This window comes from Aplidium turbinatum, chromosome 9, assembly GCF_918807975.1.
Source record: "Aplidium turbinatum chromosome 9, kaAplTurb1.1, whole genome shotgun sequence".
In the NCBI taxonomy this organism is placed as follows: Eukaryota; Metazoa; Chordata; class Ascidiacea; order Aplousobranchia; family Polyclinidae; genus Aplidium; species Aplidium turbinatum.
The window spans coordinates 1,239,151-1,261,394 of NC_137480.1; the positions used below are offsets into that span (position 1 = coordinate 1,239,151).

The following is a 22,244-nucleotide window of genomic DNA, read 5'->3' on the forward strand; positions in this document are numbered from 1 at the left end:
TGTTATGCCCTTGGCTGTCTAAGCTTCTTCAAAGATGATCTACGACCGTACTGTGCTAGTGAGATCCACCGCTGTAATCAGTCATCCCTACCACCAAGGACGACTGAGAGGGCGGTTGAAGAGTGGATCTCGACTGGTTTTTCTTTCTTCTGACCGTAGGAGGAGGTTTGGAAGGAGTAGAAATGTCAGATGACAAAGGAATGTTATGCTTTTGTGTTATGTCTTTCGTTTTTGTCATGATGACCCACAGGGCTTGAATGGTGGACCGTTTTGTGTCCTGTATATATGTGTCGCCTATGTCCAGAGATATCTTCTTTTGGATGATGGTGTGCTTGGCGACATTCATCATGGTCAAAAGAATCGGGTTGTTCTTCTGTCCGTCAGGGATTTGGTTGTAGAGGATCATGTCTTTTGTTATCTCCATGTCTTCTTTGGTTAGGCCAAGATATTGTTGTTTCAGGCGCTCCCATATTCTTAGCGCAAAAGAGCATTTGGTGAGGACGTGAGCAACATTGTCTTCTGGTTTTCTGCAGAATTTGCAATTTGTTATTCTGTCGGAATGTATTGATCTATTAAAGTCTCCCCATTTGTATCCTCCATGTGCAATCCGAAAGGACATGGAGGATAGGTAAGGTGGAAGGAGGAGTTTGATTCCCTTGTTTTTCAAGAGGATCTCATTCCAAGGAATCTTCTTTCCGTCTTGATCAATCTTGCCAATTTTCTTTTCATATTGCGTTTTCAGATTGAGAGATTGAGAATTGAGAATGAGAATGATTGAGAATGAATCAACAAGTGAATAAAAAAATAACAGTTAACCTCTCAAGTACATGTAGCTCCACACAGGGTGAAATTTACATGTTATTTTTTTATTCACTTGTTGATTCATTCATATCAGTTTGTATCCTCTGGGGATCCTTCTCTTGTATCATGGGCCAATCCTATAGATGTTTGCTGGTACACCCCTTCATTTTCTTTGAATTTTAATACTTATATGTGCCGCTAGAATCTAATTTCTTGTATTTTAGATCCATCTCAGATGATTGTTTTGTCCTAGCTCAGTTGCAAATTCTTGTCTTTTTTTCTAGTTTTTATTTTTAACAAGTTCCTGCCATTTCTTAGCACAAATTCTCCTTAAAAAAATCATACCTTCTAATAGGCTGTAAAACTACGTTTTGCTGAGGTCCAAAGTTAAAACTTAAATCCAGTCTCATTGTCTCACAACAATCACTCAAGTTTCAAATCATCATCTCAACCAACGCTTCAAGACAACTTTCTACTTTCACTTTACTACGCTGAAGAGATCTGAAGATCGAAACACTGGCCTTTGTCCGTAGTTACTTTTCGTAATGTCTTTTTAGACATTCTTTTTGAGTCAATAATACTTTTAAAGAAATAAAAAAGAGTCAAAAGGCATGTAAATTTCACTCTGTGTGGAGCTACATGTACTTGAGAGGTTAACTGTTATTTTTTTATTCAATTGTTATATTGGTCTACTTCCGGAGAATCTGGCAGCTGAGAGCCTTCAAACCAATTTGGCACTATCTTGCCGCTATTATCTTCTTTCCACCCATGGTCTAAGGGTGACTCTGTCACAGACTTGAATTCATTTGCAAGTTTCCACATCCTTGCAATAAAATTTGCTCGCTTAATGTGCTGGATAAACGCTGCCCTGCAAGGAGGTATTGCTGTAGGTTCCAAACCTTTTACTTTTTGCAGAGGCTGCTCACTATGTATTGGCGTAAACTTCGTTTCAAATATAACTCTGCGGGCTTCATTGACGTCACGAAGTTGCCTTTTCCGCATGTTGCACATACAAACTCTTCGAGAGCAGCTTCCGTGGCAGAGCTAACTGTGATGGAACTGCCTAAATCTGCCAGTACTAAAAGGAATTGAGGGTACTTTAACCCTATCTTAATACGACACGGGGTTTTATGAGGACGCCCTACTCTATTAGTGAAATATTTCACGGAAGGAAATATACTAGAAATGTGAAATTTCTTGACTTTTAGTTTTTATTACTTGCAAATTTTCTACACCTAAACTGGTCATTTTTCTACCTTCCTGCCCTTCACAATAAGCATTTCATCTTAGGTGGCTAGACATTTTCGTTCAATGGTAGTTATATATATGTTAATGTTAGTGCAATATAAATGGTAGTGCAATGACTTTGAAGTGTAGAAACGTTCAAAAATGACTTATATTAATGAGCAAAAGTAATTTTTTGTTTAATTTAGTTATAATTCAAAATTTTCAATTTTGAAGCTATTTTCAGGAAATTAGAATAAAAATCGACTTTCTGACGTTTTTTCATCTCAAACACTATATTTCAATAAATTTGTTGGGTAAAAATTTAATTTCTATACGTACAATACACATGGCTATTACCTTGTAAAATATTTTGGTTCTGTGATTTTTATAGCTCTCTCTATTAGCGATTAATTAGCACGGGGCTGAGATAGCCTGTGACGTGCTTTCCGCGTACGAAAACAGCTCGTATCAAGATAGGGTTGCAATTAAGAGTGGTCTAGTTTTCCCTTTGCCAAAGAAACAGGAATTGTAATCACACCCTGTGATGGCGTGGTATCCTGGCAAAGCTGTACAGAAGAAGCCATTAATTTCACTGAGCTCCTCCATCATGCTTCTGATGTTAACAATACGTCGAGTATTGTTGTAAGCATGACCCATTTCTAATAAAACTTCTGTTTGCAGGTCCACATCGCTGCATTAATGCAAGAGAATGATCATTACATCTGTGTCATTACAACGCATATTTACTCGCAGAGGATTGTTAGCCTACTACTTTTGTAGAGCTAAAAGATGTGATGCACCATCCTTGTGTCCGCTTCATTGTGTTCGCAGTCATATAAACAGCAGTCCTGTCTTATTACAAGATTGTTACTTTGCACATTAAATTTATAGCACTTTTTTCCCGTTGCCACAATTACTTTCTTGTTCCCGATTACTTCAGCATAGGATTTGACTGCCACTCATAAAACAAGAAAGCAAGGAAAGAATCTTTGAACTGTGATGAGGATAGGCACTTTGAAAAAATTTTAGGTCTTTTTGGCTAGGACCAGTATTGCTGATGACAGTGTCGGTGCCCCCCCGAATTTAATCAGCCGAATCTTTGATTGTGTTCTGAGTATAATCGTCACATACAAAATGCACTTCTTCGCTAGTAGCTTTATAAATCATAGTTAAGAGAGATTTGGCTAGGGACAGTGGAATACCTAGCTTTGGCAATTCCACCATAAGTAGAAGGAAGGTTCGTAATCATTCTGATCAAGAACATGCCATCAAAAATACTCACATCGCTTCCCGTATTCAATGTTTCATTAGCTGCCGTGGCAAGTGACTCAAGATGATTAGCCAATTTGGACTTGTTGGTTGTGGTCATACTTCCATCTACATTGCATAGACTAAGGGGAACTACTGACAGTGGGTGAGAGAGGACTTTTCTTAAGTCAAGCTTTTTTGGCAGGACAAGTAAAGGAGTCTGCCAAACATGTATCTGGAACATTTCAGCTCTACCACTTTCTTATCTTTTGTGGTTATGAAAACCTTTGCTGCATTGCTAGCGAAGTTTCTAACTTTCCTTCTCTTGATGGGCTTTTCAATTCGAGCTGGATCTTCTCTTATTTCATCAAGGAACTCCTGTTGCCATTCAGAACCTTTGCTAATTGTGTTCAAGAGACCATTTCTGATCTCATCTGGAGCTAGTTTTCCAGACGATAGCTTGATCAAGTGCAACATGTTAAAATGGATTCATGGTCGATTCGATAGTTTCACCAATCTTCATGAAATCAGCATGGTCTATTTTTATTCTGTAGGGTTTTGATTCCTGGTAAACAGTTTCATAATGTTTCATACCAGCCTTCTCCATCGCATAAAAATTATCACTTGACTCCTTACATACCTCGTGACATTCCATCTTCGTTGGGCAGGAAAACTCTGGGTGAACACACTTATACCAGTCATCCTGGATGCAGCATCCACATTCACAGTCATCTCCACTGCTTGATCAACAGGTAATCTGGAGAAGGAATGTCCAGACAACCTCACAAAGAAGGCTCCTTTCTTCAGCTGATCACGTATGCCAGGGTGTGTGTACCGTATAGTCCATGTTCAACCGTTTCAGGAAGTACAGTAGCATGTGTCTGGAATAGTTGGGCTTGTTGCATGCAAAAAACTCAGGGATTATTGTTTTCAGAGCATAAGTGAAGAGCTCAATATCATTCGTCTTTACAGCTCTGTTCATAAATAAAAATCGCTGTACAAGATTGATGTAAAGAAACCAGAACTGGGCTGTACCGCCATGGTTCCGGTTCCGTGTGTCGTCACAGAACTTCTCATAATCATTCATAAGACCTTTAAAGGCATCTGATTTCTCTACATCTTCAATATGTATACTGTTTCGAAGCATTGCTGTGATGATAGCATGTCTATTCACATTGTCCTTCATCTGCTCTAAGAACGACTCTACATGTTTTTTCCTGAATGCAGTGGCAAGTAAAACATGCAATCGCTTACACCTGTTGTAACGCTTTCCTGATAAGTAAGGATGTATGGACCTCCAGAATCCTCTATCAGGTAGCCCAAGCAACCAAAGTACCTGAACATGATGTGGAACGGTCCATAGTGGATGAATATCAAATCTGAGAGCCAGAATATTCTGGATTTGGGCAGCAGGCTTTCCAATGCCGAGGTTATAGGCTACGTAACTTTCATGTAATGTTCCTTGCATTCGTCTGCTACTTTTAAGCTTTTTTTCATAGTATCAAGAACTACATCATGTTTTGTAGGTGGTTTCCCTATATTTGGCATGTATGCAACTGTCTGGCGTGACAGGGGATTTTTTGTAAGTTGAGCATTCCATCCTGACCACATAGGCGTGTCTTTACAGCCAGCAAAGGCGATTGACCAAATCACATCTCTTTTTGTCACATTCTGTAGATTTTTAGGAGAAGGCATATCGAAAGTTTTGAAATTGGTAGAAACTATCTTTGGCTTTTTTGTTACAGGCTCCAGCTCAATGTGAGGGATTTCAAGACTCCTTTTTCTAATCCAAGACAAACCAGAATTGCTACTATCACTCTGTGATGGGCCTTGTTCCTTTGATCCATCTAACTCTCTTGTCATATTTTGGAAGCATATTCCTTGTGTATCATGGAGGGTGCCACTGCCTGAAAGCGTATCTTTATTCTCATCACAATTGTCTCAAGCAATCGCAGTTGCTAAACCTTTTTCTCCAATTATTCTTTCTGGAGAAAACGTAATGAAACAAGCACAAACGTAACCCAACTTTAGAAAAATTGTGCAAAGTGAAGTCATCAAAACTGAAATTGTGAAGTAACAATAATATTTATTCTATGAAAGTTGGTTCGAATTGAAACAAAACAACCAGACCACAACCCATCGCAGCTAAAATTTTGCCGCGACCAGGAAACAAAACTACCCGAATTCCGAGCGAAAACAGCGAAACTAGCAACTTTGGTTTTGAGCCATGTATTCAAATGCAGCCGCTATCGAACGACAGCGAATTTCTCCTGAGCTCCTAAGCAATGACGTCATTCTCTTGCTAGCCTAAAAACTGCAAATATCTCAAAACTGTTCAGTTTTGGCTTGTAAGCACTCAGTTTTTGGATTCTACGTCCAAAAATACATCTAAAAAAGTCATCGTTGAAATTCCTAATGAAAATGTAATTAAAGCCATTTAACTCCTGCTCTATAGACAGATGTTACGTCTCTTCCTTCGAGGTGGAAGGTCAGGCCAGGGATTCATACTATAGGGATCGTTAACTCGGCTGGAAATCCGACAATCGGAGTGTAAAAGTGTTGCCAGATAGAGTTTATATTTTTAGAAAAAAATATTATTTTGGCATTTTGTAAAGTAGTAGTTGCCCAAAACTTGCCCGTAAATAAATATTTTAAAACTAATCTAAAGTAATTTTATTCTTCAAAAATCAAACTATCATATTTTTGGCAAATTTAACCTCTCTTGTACATAAAACATATTACTTGAAAAATAATTACCGGCTTCAACACTTAAAACATGAAGCTCTTTATTCCTGAGGTGTATTTTTAAGTTTCTCAATTTTTTTTGTTCTTAACTGGTTAGTATAATTTTTTTTAAACCTGCAAGTTTTATTTAAGTTTTGCACATAAATTCAGCACATTCTTATTGCACAGTAACACAACTACAAACTACTTTAACTCAATCTTGTGCAACTTTAAACGTCAGGTTAGTTTTAAACGGACAAGCTTTGGGCGACAACTAATCTTTAAAAATGCCAAAATAACATTTTTTCTAAAAATATAAAAAATATCTGGCAACACTTTTACACTCCGATTGTCGGATTTCCAGCCGAGTTGGCGATCCCTATACTATGAATCCCTGAGTCAGGCGTTCGGTGTTATTACTATCATCGAACGAGATTGATCGCATTGATGTTGCTTGCAGAGTTCAGCAAGGATGGCTGATTTTGCTGAAGAAAATCCTTCGATATTGGCCGAGATCACCGTTAGAGCAAGCCCTAAAATTGGCTGGCTAGGCGCTAAAGTAGGCACGGTTGTCGTGTGACGTGGTGAAGACATTGGTTTCACTTGTGGTGCTTGTTAGCTCTGGTCAAAGTTACTTGTAGGGAAGGCCACGTAGAGGCTGTCGTCATCTTCCTTGACAATATTATTGAGTATACCAGTAGATTTCAATATACCTTGTGCATATATAGTTCATGTCACATAATAAGAATTGCAGTGATTTAGCCCTATTCGGACTAACGGGTGGACGGGTTCCGTCCATACCTAAAACTTTCATCGATTACATAAAAGTTACTGGCTCAAATTAGCTGAAGTTTTATGACTTTTCCTAAAAATTATTCATCTTTGTTTTAGTAATAAAATGACATTTTTATGTGGTATAGTTTTTTAGTTATCAGCAGTTTTTGACACCCTACTCCTAAAATTGCCAGGTCATCTGAAAAACTTTATCATCTTGTACAAGCAAGTTAGCAAACATTTGTATTGTTTTGTGCCTTCCAAGATTTACTGCGTGACCTACATGACTACTGACTATTTCGGATTACATGCATGACTGGACCGTGTGCCTTTTACGAAGATATTAACGATTTCAGGAGATTATGACGGAGACATCAGAAAAATTAAAAAAAAATTGACTACTTTTAGCAAAAAAGCAATAGCAAATAACTGGTAGAGTATGTGTGTCCACTTAAAATTTTAACCAGTTTGTCAATAGTTTTACTTTAACTTTGCGAAAAAAGCAACCTCGTAACGTTTTTATATCAAAAGTTATTAGCAAATGAAAGTGTGGATAGAATAAGTCCACACGTCAGGCCATTACCTCACAAAAATAGCTTAGTCCGAATAGGGTTAGAGAAAACATATTTTTTTAAAACATGTAGTGATTCAGATGGTTCTCAGATTTTTAATCATTTTTTGAAGACTAAAGTGGTCAAAATAGGTTGAGATACACTGCTATAGACACTAAAAAGCTTGTATAATATGCCGTGTTTTATAAACAAGTTGGTCGTTTACGACAACGCCCAGCCGAGACTATATAACACCCAGATTGTTCCTTTGAAAGAAGCGGGTTGATATAATTAATCGGAGCGTCGTGAATGAGACGTTCCAAGGTTTTGAAATGGTTTCAGAAGAATTATCACGTGTTCAACACCATTCTGAGACCTTGAACTTACGAGCAAACAGCACTGTCTGGTATGAGATAAAAAAATTTAAGCATATATTATGTAGGTCTTAAGACTTGTGTGGTTTACAATGAAAGGTTTAAGTCTCCAAAGATGGCTTGATTTTGTAGTGTTTTCAACTGCTATTGATCAGTTGTCTTTTGAGCTATTAAGCGTAGCCTACTGGTCACAGTGGTAAACCATAATCTCTTCGTGGGAAAATTGTAACATAAAGTTTCCGGATCCGTTCGTCTGTATGTAATGATCGAAAGAAATATTTTTCTGAAAACGTTTATTCAAGAATTGTATTTCTGTAAAATTAGCCTCAGGGCTGTCGAAATTGGGACGCAACACCGTACGCCACTAAAAACTTGTCACTACAATACAAATTACTGAGATAAAGACGGAAATTTTGTCCAGCTGGTAAGCACTAAGCAAAAGAGTTAAATATGCGACCAACTTTTCATGCAACAATTTTCAAATGACGAGAATAGATTGCAATCTTCCAAACGCACGTAACCATTTTGTGTGACGTAATAATGATAAGCATTATGAAGCTATTCCAGCACCTGCTGGCTTTGGCTTACACCATATCTCGTAATTCAAGATTTAACGATGATGTAATGTTTCAACAGGTGTGACCAGTGATGCAATCTTTGCTAATTTCTAGCAATAGTCCATTACGTCAGACGCCAAGATTCAGTAGACCTAAACGGTTTTATGTGACGTTTGATTTAAAAATTGACCGTAACACCTACTACGTCGCGATCTTTCGTCTTAGTCCCCGCTCTGCACGCGATGAGATGCAATAGCGTATTCAAAAACAAGGCACCAACTAGCGGTCGTGTTGAATACTCAGTGAGGTAGTTAACGGTGCTCAATGCTTAACGGTACCCCATGCTTTACAATTGCCGAGGGTTTAGAGAATAGTTACTATATTTGCTTTGAGGTAACAAAATTTATGTTTTATTAAATTTAAGAAATATCGAATGCAGATTGTTTTTCAATATCTTTGATTTAACTTCATTAATGTGAAGGATGCTGCTGTTTGTCTTCAACAAGAACATGAAATTGTGACTTCGTCTTTTGATAGGGCCTGCCATCCTTTGCCTGCAATCGGTTTCGACTCTTTGTTTTGATAGTTACCAAGGATGAAAATCCTGACTCATATAAATACAGTATGTAGTCGCAAAAGGAATTATAGCAGTCATGGCTTTCTTTACCAAAAGAAGATATGCATAAACATTTCACAATCTTAACCTAGCCTAGCTGACGTCTAACTTAGCTGCAACTGATAAAATTTTGCCGTGTTCAAATAGCGGCAAAAACAACAATGTGGAAAGTGACGTAATAAACGTACGTAACAAAAACAGTGCAATACAATAACAATTAGGCCTATCTGGAAACGCCAAACTAGAAATCATCAGCGTTGTTTGAGCTTAATCTCTTTTCTTTTGAAAAATTTATTCCATTTTTGAAATTATACACTAAGATTTTCATTGGGCCTTCATGGACCCCTAAAACTAATCCGCGTACCCCTTGGAGGTCCATGGACCCCAGTTTAAGAACCCCTGTGGTACAAACTTAAAAATGAGCCCTGTCACTAAAAGACCTTGGCTGTTGTAGAGCGACAATAAATAAAAATTAACATCATTATTATTAGATAATGTTATGCAGCTGTAAGATGTGAAAGTACAATAAACATAAGCCACTAATCGTAAAACTATTAGGCTACTTTGATGGGAAACGTGTTTTAGAGATTCCCCACAAGAATTCTTTCGGGCCGAAATGAAAGCAGACAGTTGCCTGGTCTTTGTAAATAAATTACTTTCAACTAAACCAAAACAACACATTTTACGTCGATAGGCCAATTTTTTTTAACATCCCTACTTTTTCATTACTGATAAAGCATAATTTGCTCTACTTTTGGTTTAATTTGTAGCCTACAGTAGCTACATTGTACTTGCAAAGAGCTGAGCTTCTTTTGATCGCAATATAACTAAAAATTGGCGATACTGGCTGCAGACATAAGCCTATACTAGGCCTATACTCGTACTACATGAACAACTATTCGGTCATGTCTTAAATCTTTCAAAGTTTTTCCACTTTTTCCCATTCATCTACCTGTTGCCATATCTAGGGCCGTATGAGCACCATCTTGTCCCTTCCTCCGAAATCCAATAATGATCCTCTATGCCAGCGTTTCTTAACCTTTTCTGACTTTAGCACCCCTGTAAATAGGCCTGAACAGTCTAGCACCCCCTAACTATCATTAACATACGACTACTACAGTGCCGGACAAAAGTTTAGTAGAGGCCGAAATTTTGACATACTTGCAGATTGCTGGCGATATATTTTGCAATGAAGCCTCTTGTTGTCTAACAAACTGTGCTGTTGTTTTAACAAAGTTGATTCAGCATTTGGTATTTGATTTTCATTCACCAACAGAAATTCAATTATGACCATACGTAAGTGAATCAACTCTCTTAAAACAACAGCACAGTTTGTTAGACGACAAGAAACCTCACTACAAAATATACCGCCAGCGATCAAAAAGCATGTCAAAATTTTGGCGCCGCCATTAACCTTTGGCGAAGGAAAGCGATGTGCAAGTTCATCATTTTGTTTATTCTTCGAAACTGCTCTTCAGGATTACAAGGGTCCTAATGAAATAAAATTTATGTGTTTCAATGTCCGCAATCCACGCATGCGGTAGCCACGCGGGTAAACACGCATGGTGAGGTTCTGTAGGACAGGTGAATGCAAAACTGCAGGTACGCACCCACCAAGTAAGTTCGCATAAACTACTCAGGACCAAGTTGCGTACCGTACTTGACTGGGAGATGATTACAATAACAGCAAACCACGTATCAGGCTAATTCGAAACAGCAATCATTGATATGACAACTGCTTATACAGGCAGAAAGACGAAAAAAATGCAGAAAAGTAAGATGGCATTATTTGATATTATACTGCATGCATTTAGCACCCCCTACAGTCTATTCCAGCACCCCCGGTTAAGAAACGCTGCTCTATGCTTAGTGATTGCTCTGATTGCTCAAGATTTTACAAATACTGTAGTAAATAAGCCGACAGTGCAGTAGCGGATCTGGAAAGAATTTTGGGAAGAACCAGACTTTTAATACTGTAAAGCAAAATTTATAAGATAAATAGATAATTTGCAAAACTTACTGTAATGTCCCAAAAAGGGAAGTTGGATAAGGGGTGTGAGGGGCTTGCCCCCCGAAAATTGTTGACAAATATATTCTTGTTTTGTTCATTTATTAGGCATTTTGGCGGAAGGATTTTTTAATGTTATCAAGATGCACACTTTATATGTGACCATAGGTTTCTAGGTATGCAAAATTCAAGAAACTAAAATTAGATTTGGTAGATTTGGTTTAAATTTAAGTCACCTTATTATTTAAAAAAAAAAATTATTTACGAACACAGAAAGATTTCAATGACGTATTTCTTCAAAATTTGTATATCCTGTTGTGGCGTAGTTTTTCAGCAGGTTAGAACTTCGAAAATCTATCTGAGGTGTCCCCACCTTTGCTTCACCAGTAATACTTTCAAGCAGGGGCTCCGGACACTTCCTGAGAGTGGGGGGGTAATTTAAGCAGAACGGGAACGATGTTTTGACATCGACAGGGGGCTTATTGGATTATCGCATCACATATACTTCTGGGAGGTCGCTTCCCAGACCCTCCTTCGCATTACTGAAAGCTTCAGTTTCTTATACAGCGTCTTAGGCGGCATATTTCGCGCCAAAGGCGCAAAATTTTTGCCTTTCAGCACGATTTAAGGTCGAAAAATTATTTCAACGAATCTAAAATCGCGAGCAAAAGCTCTTTAATATTTGCCACATTTTTTGAGGTTTTTAGACAAATTTGACTGGAAGAGGGGACGTAGGCCTACGCAAAAATTCCTCTCTGTATTCTTCCTTGGCTCAAGTCTTCCAAACTTTGCGCTTCAGACGCTAAATGGTTAGATTTAAAAGATCAAAAGCGTTAAGGTCCAAGCTTTCTATAACTTAATTTACAATTGCATGAATACAACACCATAACCTGTGCCATAACATCCACAGTGAAAAAAAAGTTTCGGCATCTAGGGTCTAGGCCAACGGTGTTTAACCTGCGGCCGTATGGCCGCATGCGGCGTCGATGAATAATTATGCGGCCGTTAACACGTAGCCTAATTTCATAAGCATGTGTTGGCGACTGTGTCCTATTGTTGAAATGAAAAAATTATTTCATTAAAAAAATGAAATGTATTTTAAATATTATAGGCTACAAGGATATCTAGAACCACTGAATACCTTCAAATTTTAGAGCTTGAAAAACATTTTCATCGTAAGTTTTTGTAGGCTAGACTGTATTGTTAAAATCGTTTAGAGACAAAACTTTTTCCTCGACCCAATTTCATTGTAACATTAGCCTATATTGCATTATGTCCTTAAAAAGAAAAAGAACACTAGCAAAGGAGAAAAGGGTATTCAGTTCCAAATGGGAGTTGGATTATTTCATGATCGAGACGGCAGCGCATACTATGATGTGTCTAATATGCAGTCAAGTAGTTAAAACTGTTAAAGGAGATAATGCAAAGCAGCATTTTCGTCGTCATATGTCACACAATTACGCAAAATTAGGCAAGTCGAGGAAAATATGTGTCGAAAATGTGGAAAAGTGCACTTGATTATCCAATGTTGCGAGAAGTGGCAAGAGAAACTCTTGTTCTTTTCGGAAGCCCTTAGGCTACGTGTGCGAGTCTGCCTTTTCACAAATGAAGTAGCCTACCTGAAAAACGAGTAGCCTACCGAACGCGATTGTTGGACGGAAACCTGGAGTCTCAACTAAGACTGTATCTCGAGAAGTTCTCAACTTAGCAATTTTATCTGCTCGTATGCAAAATCAAGGGAGTCACTTGTTGCAATGTCGCAGACGGAATAAATTCATTTCAAAAAGTGTTATGGCGTTATTAGGTATAATTATGATAAGTTTAGTAGATATTAACGAATAAATTCTTCTCTTTAATAACGCAAATTAAAAAAAATCATTTAAAACTCACTAGCGGCCGTGCTTTGTAGAATTAATCTGCATGTGGCCGGCAATAGCAAAAAGGTTGTGCACCCCTGGTCTAGGCCTAGCCTACATTCAATTCACAAAAAAAATAAAAGCTAAAATGCATTAACTTTTACAACAACCAAAAGTATAAAGACATTGAAACAATGCAACTGCAGTGGGTTTCGTTCGTGAGTGGTAAAAGCGAAATTAAACAGTTTGTAGCAGTGAGAAACTATGACGTCACGCACAGCGCATTGCGATGCGTATATTTTTGACAGGATTCATAGTTTGGCCATAGATGACTTGGCATTGTCTTGCGAGTCGGAGTTTCCAAGTAAAAACCTCAAAAGTTGTGCAAAAAAAATAAAAACATAAAAATAAAACACAAAAGTAAAAAATATATTAAACATGAAATTTTTATCTCTACATTAGTGGGGGGGGGGGGGGGGGTAATTTTGCATTAGTTACCCCCCACTCCGATTGGTGGGGGGGTAATCACCCCCCCGGCCCCCCCTCTAACGGAGCCCATGCTTTCAAGGAACATTTCACTGCATAGCCTGTCTTCATTAACACTGAAATTTATGAATATTATATAATAATTAATTAATTAGGCTATTTGAGTGAGCAGTGTTTACTTTGGAATTTTGCATGATTTGTTAGTTTTTTCTGTGACACAAAACCTTCCAAAGTTTACTGGTTATGTGAAATAAATGAGGTTGAGCGAGCAAAGCGAGCGAGAAAATTTGCAAAAAATTGAAAAAAAAGTACTTATTAAATGTTAACGGTGCATGTAAAGTTACAAGCCAAAGTTACAACGCTGCACGAACTAAATATGCGTGGACCCTTACCCTCTTGACGGAGGTGAGCCCTCAGTCGGGGTTTGGGAAGCAGTAAATTTGGAAGCAGGAAGCCTTGCATGATGTAAGCCATTTATTATCGAACTTTTGCAGGAGCTTTTTTAATCGCAAAACACATTAAAAATACCAAAATGAGTGGGGCGGCCCCACTTGGGCCCCAAACAGTTGTGGACCTCCCCGGCCAAGGGGGTCACGGGGCGGTTAACACGGCCCTGGGAATATCGATTATTGAAGCTGGTACTTTTTTTTCGTTCTGGACGCGTTAATGACGAAATAAAATGATGACGATGATGAGTGAATGAGTGAATGAAATGTGAAATTTCTAAAATTAGAGCACACATATCACATCAAGAGTTTAAGTTTTGAAATGCACGTTAGTTCAGACTTTGACAATATGTAAAGCTTTAAACGTTTGTCTGCCACTGAATCGTCAAATCATTTTAGCTTACAAATTTGTAAAATACTTATATAGCCTTGTCGTAGTCCTATCATGATTGTTGACGTATTAGTTTAGTTCTGAGCACTTTTCAATAAAAATTTATCCCTCGGTTCTATGACAGGCATGAACCACAGTCACGAGCACAGTAGCAGCCGATAGGAGTTCAATGGTTCCTGTAATGTGCTCCATTTTGTTCGGCTTTCAGAGTATCAGACATGCGTGACCTCATCGAATGGATGACCAAGTTCACATTCGAGTTGACATGGGATGATATCGGAGTCACCAATGTGGAAGAGAGGGAAATTGAAGAAGCGGAATGCTACAGGTGCGTCAATGCCGGCACTCTGTTCAACCACTGGCGCAGCTATGTAATGATGCTTTCTTCTGTTTCTTGATCTGTAGAATTTTGTTTAAATGCCTGCTTGAAATTCTGAATATTTAAGCTCATGAAACTAGCTCAACTACAAAACTTAAACAAAAAAATGTCCAGCATCTATGCAAGTTTGGTAGGCGGTTTGCTTTATGTTGTTGTAAACGTAAGCATGTGAAAGTAAAGTAGGATATTTCAAAGATGTCATTCATTCATTTCGTCAGTATGTTTCTGTCGTTTCTAGCACTAGTTGCTACGTTCATTTGAACCATCTTGTTTGTTGTTAATTTTACTTTCAAATTCATCAGATGAACGTAGCAACTAGTGCTAGAAACGATAATTGTCCTGATGAACACCCAAACTTTTCAGTATTCAGTATGTTTCTGTTTTGTGCCATTTGTGGCTGAACAGGTGAACAGGTTGTGTTTACCTGTTTCAGCCCACTTGATAAAGTCAGTCGTGCTGACTGACGAAACATCGGTGATAAAAACTGGGCATCATCATTAACATCAGGTGGTAACTTCGTAGTCACCAGAAACACCTAAGTTATTTTATTTATTTATTATTGTTATTGTCACGCTGGTGACAAATAACAATAATAAATAAATAAAATATGATGGGATGATGAGCACATTCACGTGGTCCCTCCTGTGAGTAGCCGAGTTTAATTACAAATGCAAAGGCGAAACGAAGCTCATCAACAAGACAGAAAAAAAGACTACACTCATACGTCGTTTCACAGCGAAAACAGCCCTTTTCAGGGCATACGGTCGTTCCAGCTGTGACAAAGACCGGAGAGAGGAGGATTCGGCAGGGGTCTTTCTGAATCCTTCAGCTCAGCGTGGTCCAACTGCAGGCCCGCGGGCCAAATTTGGCCCGCGAGCTCAGTTTTTTTGACCCGCAAACTGATAGTCAGCTTTGCTTTAATCTAGCAATATCACTTCAATTTTTGTTTCTTTGTTATTGTAGTTGACAAAAAAAACTTTGTGAATGGTCCTAATTGTGATGCATAACAATACCACTTTGTTTAAAATGTTTTCCCATGGGCGTGAGAGTTAGTACACAGCCCCCAGAGCTTCAACTCCAATTATGTGAACTTCAGAACGATCCGTTTTTGCTGAAAATGGAAAATCCTGCAAGCTTTTGGAATTTAGTGTCAAAGGAGAAGTTTCCCCTTTTAAAAGATGCTGTTCTGACCTGTAGGCTCCTCGATGTTTGGAAGTACACACATTTGCGAATGTACGTTTTCGGCAATGAACAATATTAAAACTAAGAATCGAAATCAACTTGGAAACGAGGCTCTTTACGCTTACGTTCGCATGGCCACAACTACGATTCTTGTGGATACCAACGCTATTGTCTAAAATTAAAATCTAAAGTTGATAAAGTTAAAGATGATCCCCCTTTTAGGGTGAAACAAGCTGTAGAGATTTTAAAGAGTAGTAACTATATGCCATAGGCTATGCATAATTTGCCAGCAATAAGCCTATGAATCGCTATTTAAAAACACTGGCTCGCAAGATAAAAAAAGAAGTTTTTGGCCCGCGATGAAAAGAAGTTGGACCACGCTGCTCCAGCTGAACGTCGAAGGGTTCACGACCAGCAAGCTTGACATTGTCGAGCGGCTGGCTCACGAGTACAATGCAACCATTGTCCTCCTCCAGGAAACCCACTGCACAACAGTGGGAAAGCTAGCAATCAACAACTTTTCTCTAGCCGGATACACTCTTAGCAGGAAACATGGTCTCGCATTTTTTGTCAGAAGAAACCTGTCTTGGAAAATATCAGATTCCTCTCCGGAGAATTCCGAGATAGAGTGGCACTGCATCAATGCAGAGGGACACAACATCATTAACATCTATAAACCCCCTCCCTCGCAAATGTCTGTTACATCACTACCTGTGTTCTCGGCCCCTTTCATCTATGCTGGAGATTTCAACTGTCATCATACTGACAGGGGGTACAAAAACATCAGTGCGGATGGAGAATGCTTAGCAACATGGGCTGCTAACAACGACCTGATCCGCCTTGAAGATCCCAAAGGCTCACCAACTTTCCTTTTAGGGCAATGGAACACTGGTACCAACCCATATTCAGCAATTGCAAGAACCAATAATAATTGCCAACTCCCTGACAGACAAGTACTAGTAAAGTTCCTACGGTCACAACACCGACCATCTCTTATAACTTCCACTCGTCATGTACCACCAATAACGAGCAAGCCGGTGAAGCGATGGAACTTTCTCAAGGCTGACTGGAAGCGCTACGGCACAATTACCAAGCAGTTCGCTAAGGAGCTTCACCCCCAGACGCTACTAATGCGTACAAAGCCTACCAGGACTTCTGCGACCTAACCATCTACGCTGCAAAAAAGTGCATTCCTCGTGGCTGCAGAAAACTCTACATACCGTGCTGGGATAAAGAATGTGAAACACTCTTCCTCACCACACAAGCCTCCACTGGCAACGCATCAGACTTAGCGGCCAATAAACTGATCACAAAGCTTGATAACAACATACGAGAACGATGGGAAGAGACGGTCCAAAACATTGACTTCATCTACTCAAGCCGTAAAGCATGGTCCACGATTAACAGGGTAACTGCAGGTCCAGCCAACCGCTTGGAGAACGCCCCATTACAGACAACTCCATTGCTTCACAACTTGTGAATAATGGGGTATACCCCTTAGGACAGTGGTTCTTAACCTTTACTAACCTGCCGAACCCTTACGCTAATCTGCAAGCTTTCGTTGAACTCCAAATTTTCGCTGAGTCACAAAAATAAAAATCTACCACATTTAATAGTAATACATTACTGTTAATGAGATTTCTGTTGTTTTTCTGAGACCAATAGTGAGATTCGAGATTTTGTCTCGGAAACAGCAATCTTCATGTCATTTTCGCATGCAAGTCGGTTTAGTTTTTTTGCTCTAACAACCACCAGAATAGAAAACGCATGTTCGCATAAAAATAAGTGGTTATGAATGGAATGAGAACTTCAAGGGCAACTTTTGTGATAAGAGGATAACTTTCCATTTGTTGGTACCAAAACGTTTGAAGATTTGTTGTGTTGAAGTTTCTTTTTCTGCACCTCGCTTTCTTGAAGCTCGATAATGCCATCCAAGTATGAACTTTCTACACAATCAGTGGGGCGTGTGTTAATGTTTCAGAGGACGTTTGCGCTGAACCTCTAAAACAGCTTAGTCGAACCCCAGGGGTTCAATCGAACCCCTGTTTAAGAACCACTGCCTTAGGAGATAAAAGTACGGCTCGCCAAGTGGCTAAGGAAGTGTCTGAACTGTGGAAGATTCCAACACCACCCGAGCAAAATATATCCCGAGGCTTCACCCGCGAAGAATTCCAGCATGATCTAAACCTCTTAAAGCCAGGTAAAGCACCGGGCCCAGACCATATATGCCCAGAGTTCATCCTCTTATACGCCGGCAAAGCACTGAAATCTTGGCTGCACGCTTTCCTCTCTTCCTGCCTGCACCACCTAGAAATACCCAAAACTTGGAGATGAGCTGACGTTATAGCCATACCAAAGCCCAACAAGCCCCTGGATGACGCTAGAAGCTACCGTCCCATCTCACTCCTATGCATCCCTTATAAAATCGTCGAACGGCTCATCCACACCCGAGTCGATCCAATCATCGACCCGCTCTTACCACCAGAGCAAGCAGGTTTTCGGCGTGGTCAATCAACTGCAGAACAGGTCACTCGCTTGAGCAAAGACATAGAGGATTGTTTTGAGGAAAAGAAAAAGGCTGGTGCCGTGTTCATTGATCTCACAGCAGCATATGACACAATATGGCACCGCGGCCTCTCCTGCAAACTTCTTCACCTTCTTCCGATCGGCACATGGTCAGAATGATTATGGAGCTTGTCTACAACCGCAGTTTCACCCTCACCACCGGACGCGGACGAAGAAGCAGGCCAAGACGCCTCAAGAACGGTGTTTCCCAAGGATCCATCCTGGCTCCACTCCTTTTTAATGTTTACATCTATGACCTTCCACCAACAACATCTAAGCTGTATGCCTATGCCGACGACCTGGCTATGGTGCATAACGCTTCGGCATGGTCTCCACTGAAAAGGACTCTAACTCTACATATGGCTGCTAAGATGTCAGACTACCTCCACAAGTGGAGACTCAAGCTCAGTAAATCTAAAACGGTATCGACCGCTTTTCATCTAAACAACAAGGAAACAAACCGTGAGCTGACCATCAACATCGATGGAAACATTCTGCCCTTTAACCCCACACCAGTCTATCTCGGTGTCAGTTTGGACAGGACTCTCACGTACCGACACCACTTGGAATCACTTCGCAAGAAAGTAACATCACGCGTTGCCCTTATTCGTCGACTGGCAGGTACGAGCTGGGGTGCGACAGCACCAACTCTGCGCCCCACAACCCTGGCTCTTATCCATTCCACCGCGGCATACTGCGCAACTTTATAGTGTCGTAGTACTCATACTCACTTGCTCGACAAACCCGTTAATGACGCCTTGCGTATTGTATCGAGATGCTTGAAACCTACACCTACTGAGTTTTTACCAGTTCTTTCGGGCATCGCCCCTGTTGAGCTTCGCCGCAGAGCTGCCACAATCTCCCTGGCTCGCCAGTCACTGGAGCGACATCATGCGCTCCACAGCTACATCACCAGATTGGTAATAAACAAACGCCTCAAATCGAGAAGCCCCTTTGTTGCTCAAGCACAATCCTTGCTGCAGCAAAACACCAGTGCCTCATCCTGGATCGCCAATACCTGACAAGAGGAGTGGACACAGTCACACAACACCTCCAGACTTCACACCTTTGTCCCCGACGCTGGACCCATGTCACCAGGAAAGGAGCTCTGACGACCTGCCTTGGTACGGCTGAACTGCCTCCGCACGGATGTTGGATGCTTCGGATCCTTGATGCACAAAGGGGCCGCAGTTGGCCTGTCAACGCTGGAGGACTGTACAATCAAATGGCTGCTCGAAGAATGCCTGGACGTTTGACCCCAATGAAATGTAGTCCAACAAACCAACTTCTCATGCGAAAGAAGAAGAAGCTGGTGTTGTCCAATTGCAGAGTCACTAGATATGTTTTATTGTTTTTGTAATTAGCAATTCTGCATGCTTTCTGATTTTGTTCTTGTCTTCTCTAATTATTATTGACAAATGTTGTTGAATCCTTTCTTGAAAAATATTTGGCTGACCATGTAATTGCAAGTGACCAGTGCTGGTTGAAAATCGGCCGGAGAAAAAAGATGCGCCACTAATTTTGCAGTATCGTTACCGTTGAGAGTGTTTACCGTATTCGTTACGTAGACTTGTAAACTCACAAGCGTATTGTTCTATTCTCACTGGAAACGGTTTCTTTATTCACAACAATTATTACACTAGAACAGTGGTTTTTAACCTTTTTGTCTTGGCGGACCCCTTTTGGTGCCATCGAAGTGGTCGCGGACCACTAAAAATTTATAGCATATCTCGTCTCCTTTTTCATAAGTTTTGAAACAACGCGCTTAGAAGAATCTGCTGAACTCGCGACGCACTTATGACAATTGATAACATTTTGACGAAGCTATGTTATTTGCTATATGTTGGCACACAAGATCAAACCTCTGTATTCTATATGCTGATTTAATGCTTTTCTGCAAATTTTGTCGCAAATGAACAGAGTTTTTGCGACCTTTACAATGAATTTCTCTCTTTTTTCATTTGTAACCAATACTGCGTTGTAATCACAGCCATGGAAAAACCATGAGTGCTAATAGGCTACAGACTAACGTTTAATTTCTAAATTAAGCATTGATCAACAACCTGCTGTCTCAAAAGAAGTTGAACATGCACACTGCACAGCCTTATTAAAAGATTTTAGTCTTTGTATGAAATTGTTTTAGTTATGAAGCCGAACCTTATTGCGACGCCTTTTAAAATTTCAAACGACGCACCACAACGTTGCGTGGTACAGTTTGAAAATCATTGTAAATACACAAATAAAGCCCAACTAATTTTTTAATGTCATAATTTATTAATCATGTGAAGAGAGGGGCGTTCTTCCCGGCTATCAGCACAAGGCTGAGCACTCGCTAGTACAGCGAGCAGCTGCGATTCGCTAACCATAACGGTGTAGCTTCCACGCTAGCCATTCAGACTATCCAATCAACGATATGTTTCTCGGCAGCCGATTTGTAGCAAGAATTGACAGCGATAGACACCGTGTTTCGCCCATGAGGCTGGGCTCGTCAGTATCGCACCACTATAGTGTTAAACTGTTTTATTTGCATCAACAGCGCACGGGTACAAATAATTGACACGGCGAGAGAGCACAAACAAACATAGCCAGGTCGAAGACTTTAGAAAACCGGCCTGCCACACCCCGCGGCGGCGGGGAGCGGCGTGATTTAGGGGTGACGATGCACCCGGAGGGGTAAGTCCACCAGCTTAGGTCGCGGGGGCCTTCTGCCACAATGATATTCGACCACCGCTTTACCAGTCAGTTTAACTCTTATCTTTGTGGAAACAAAGAAAGAGCCAACAAAACCAGCAGGCGCCAGGTCAGAGGACATGTGAAGAGAGGGGCGTTCTTCCCGGCTATCAGCACAAGGCTGAGCACTCGCTAGTACAGCGAGCAGCTGCGATTAACATTTATTAATCATGTTGCAAATTCGGAAACTTTTGCGGACCTCTTGAAAACGCCTCGTGGACCCCTTAGTAGGGGTTCATGGACCCCAGGTTAAGAACCCCTGCACTAGAAACAGATTCAACTGGCTGAGAACACTCAGTTTAGCTTGAAGTCGTGCTCTCTCAAGCTACAGTAACATATACTAACTAATGACTTTCTTCTCTGGCTCTCTATGATTGAAACTTTCTGTGTGGCATAGTTCTGTTACCGCAGCAATGATTCCTCAGGACATATGTTTCTTTAGCATGTTACTCTTGTATAACCCTTCTGGTAATAAATAGAATTGCCTTGTTTTGTCCTGGCTGCAACAATGCAGCTAGTGAGTTAAATCAGTGCTTTTCAATCTTTTTTTCTTGGCGGACCCCTTTTTGTGCCTGTCACAATCAATATGCGAAGCCTCACGACAGGCTACATTATGTCTTGACCGAGCGTATTGTTGTAATTGTAAAATTTTTATACGATATGTTATTATCGGTTATTGTCCTGTAGTGACCTTTGATTGCGAAATCTTTATTATGTGACGTATTTCTGGAAGCTTATGTGTACGTGCAAGCCTGGAATATTTTTTTGCTTGACTTGCCAGGTGTGGGTTGTTGTGACGTCACAAACATGTTTACCTGTAATAAGACTTGACCAGAACAATGAGTTCTTATGATATAACATTATCGTTCCTTCTCGAAGTTACTAGACCAGGACTACTCATTAGGGAGAGCCGTCAATGCACTTTTTTTGTCAAATTACTTAGCAACTCGGCTCAGATAGGAGGCTTAGGTCACAAACAAATAATCTGAAATTTTTTTAGATCGGGCCGCGGGAAAACAGCGCACAAAAAAGTCAATATTACCCAAATAAAATAAAAATCATTTTTTTTTTTTTTAAAGTTAAATAATTAGAAAGATAGAAAATACACAAAACGACGAAAACAGTCAAAAACAATCACAGAACGTAATCTTTCTTTGACTCAAAACGTGAACGCTGTGAGCGAGCAGCAGTTCGCGTCAGAATAAGCTCATATCTGCAGTCATGGCCGATGACTTCATCGCTTACTTCGGTGACGAGTTTGGTTGCGCGCTCAACTGCTTGTGTGCAGCACGGGACACTGTCAATCGATATAGGAACATCGGTCTCGAC

At 40.1% G+C, this 22,244-nt stretch overlaps 1 protein-coding gene across 2 annotated transcripts in view; it reads left to right on the top strand.

Moving 5' to 3' along the window:
* Positions 1-22,244, top strand: part of LOC145777539 (uncharacterized) — a 138,493-nt gene that overhangs the window by 23,304 nt on the left and 92,945 nt on the right. For both annotated transcript variants that reach the window (XM_082588941.1, XM_082588942.1), the window contains exon 4: positions 14,268-14,387. In XM_082588941.1, the coding sequence (XP_082445067.1) occupies positions 14,268-14,387 (120 nt within the window). The remainder of the gene's footprint in view (positions 1-14,267; positions 14,388-22,244) is intronic.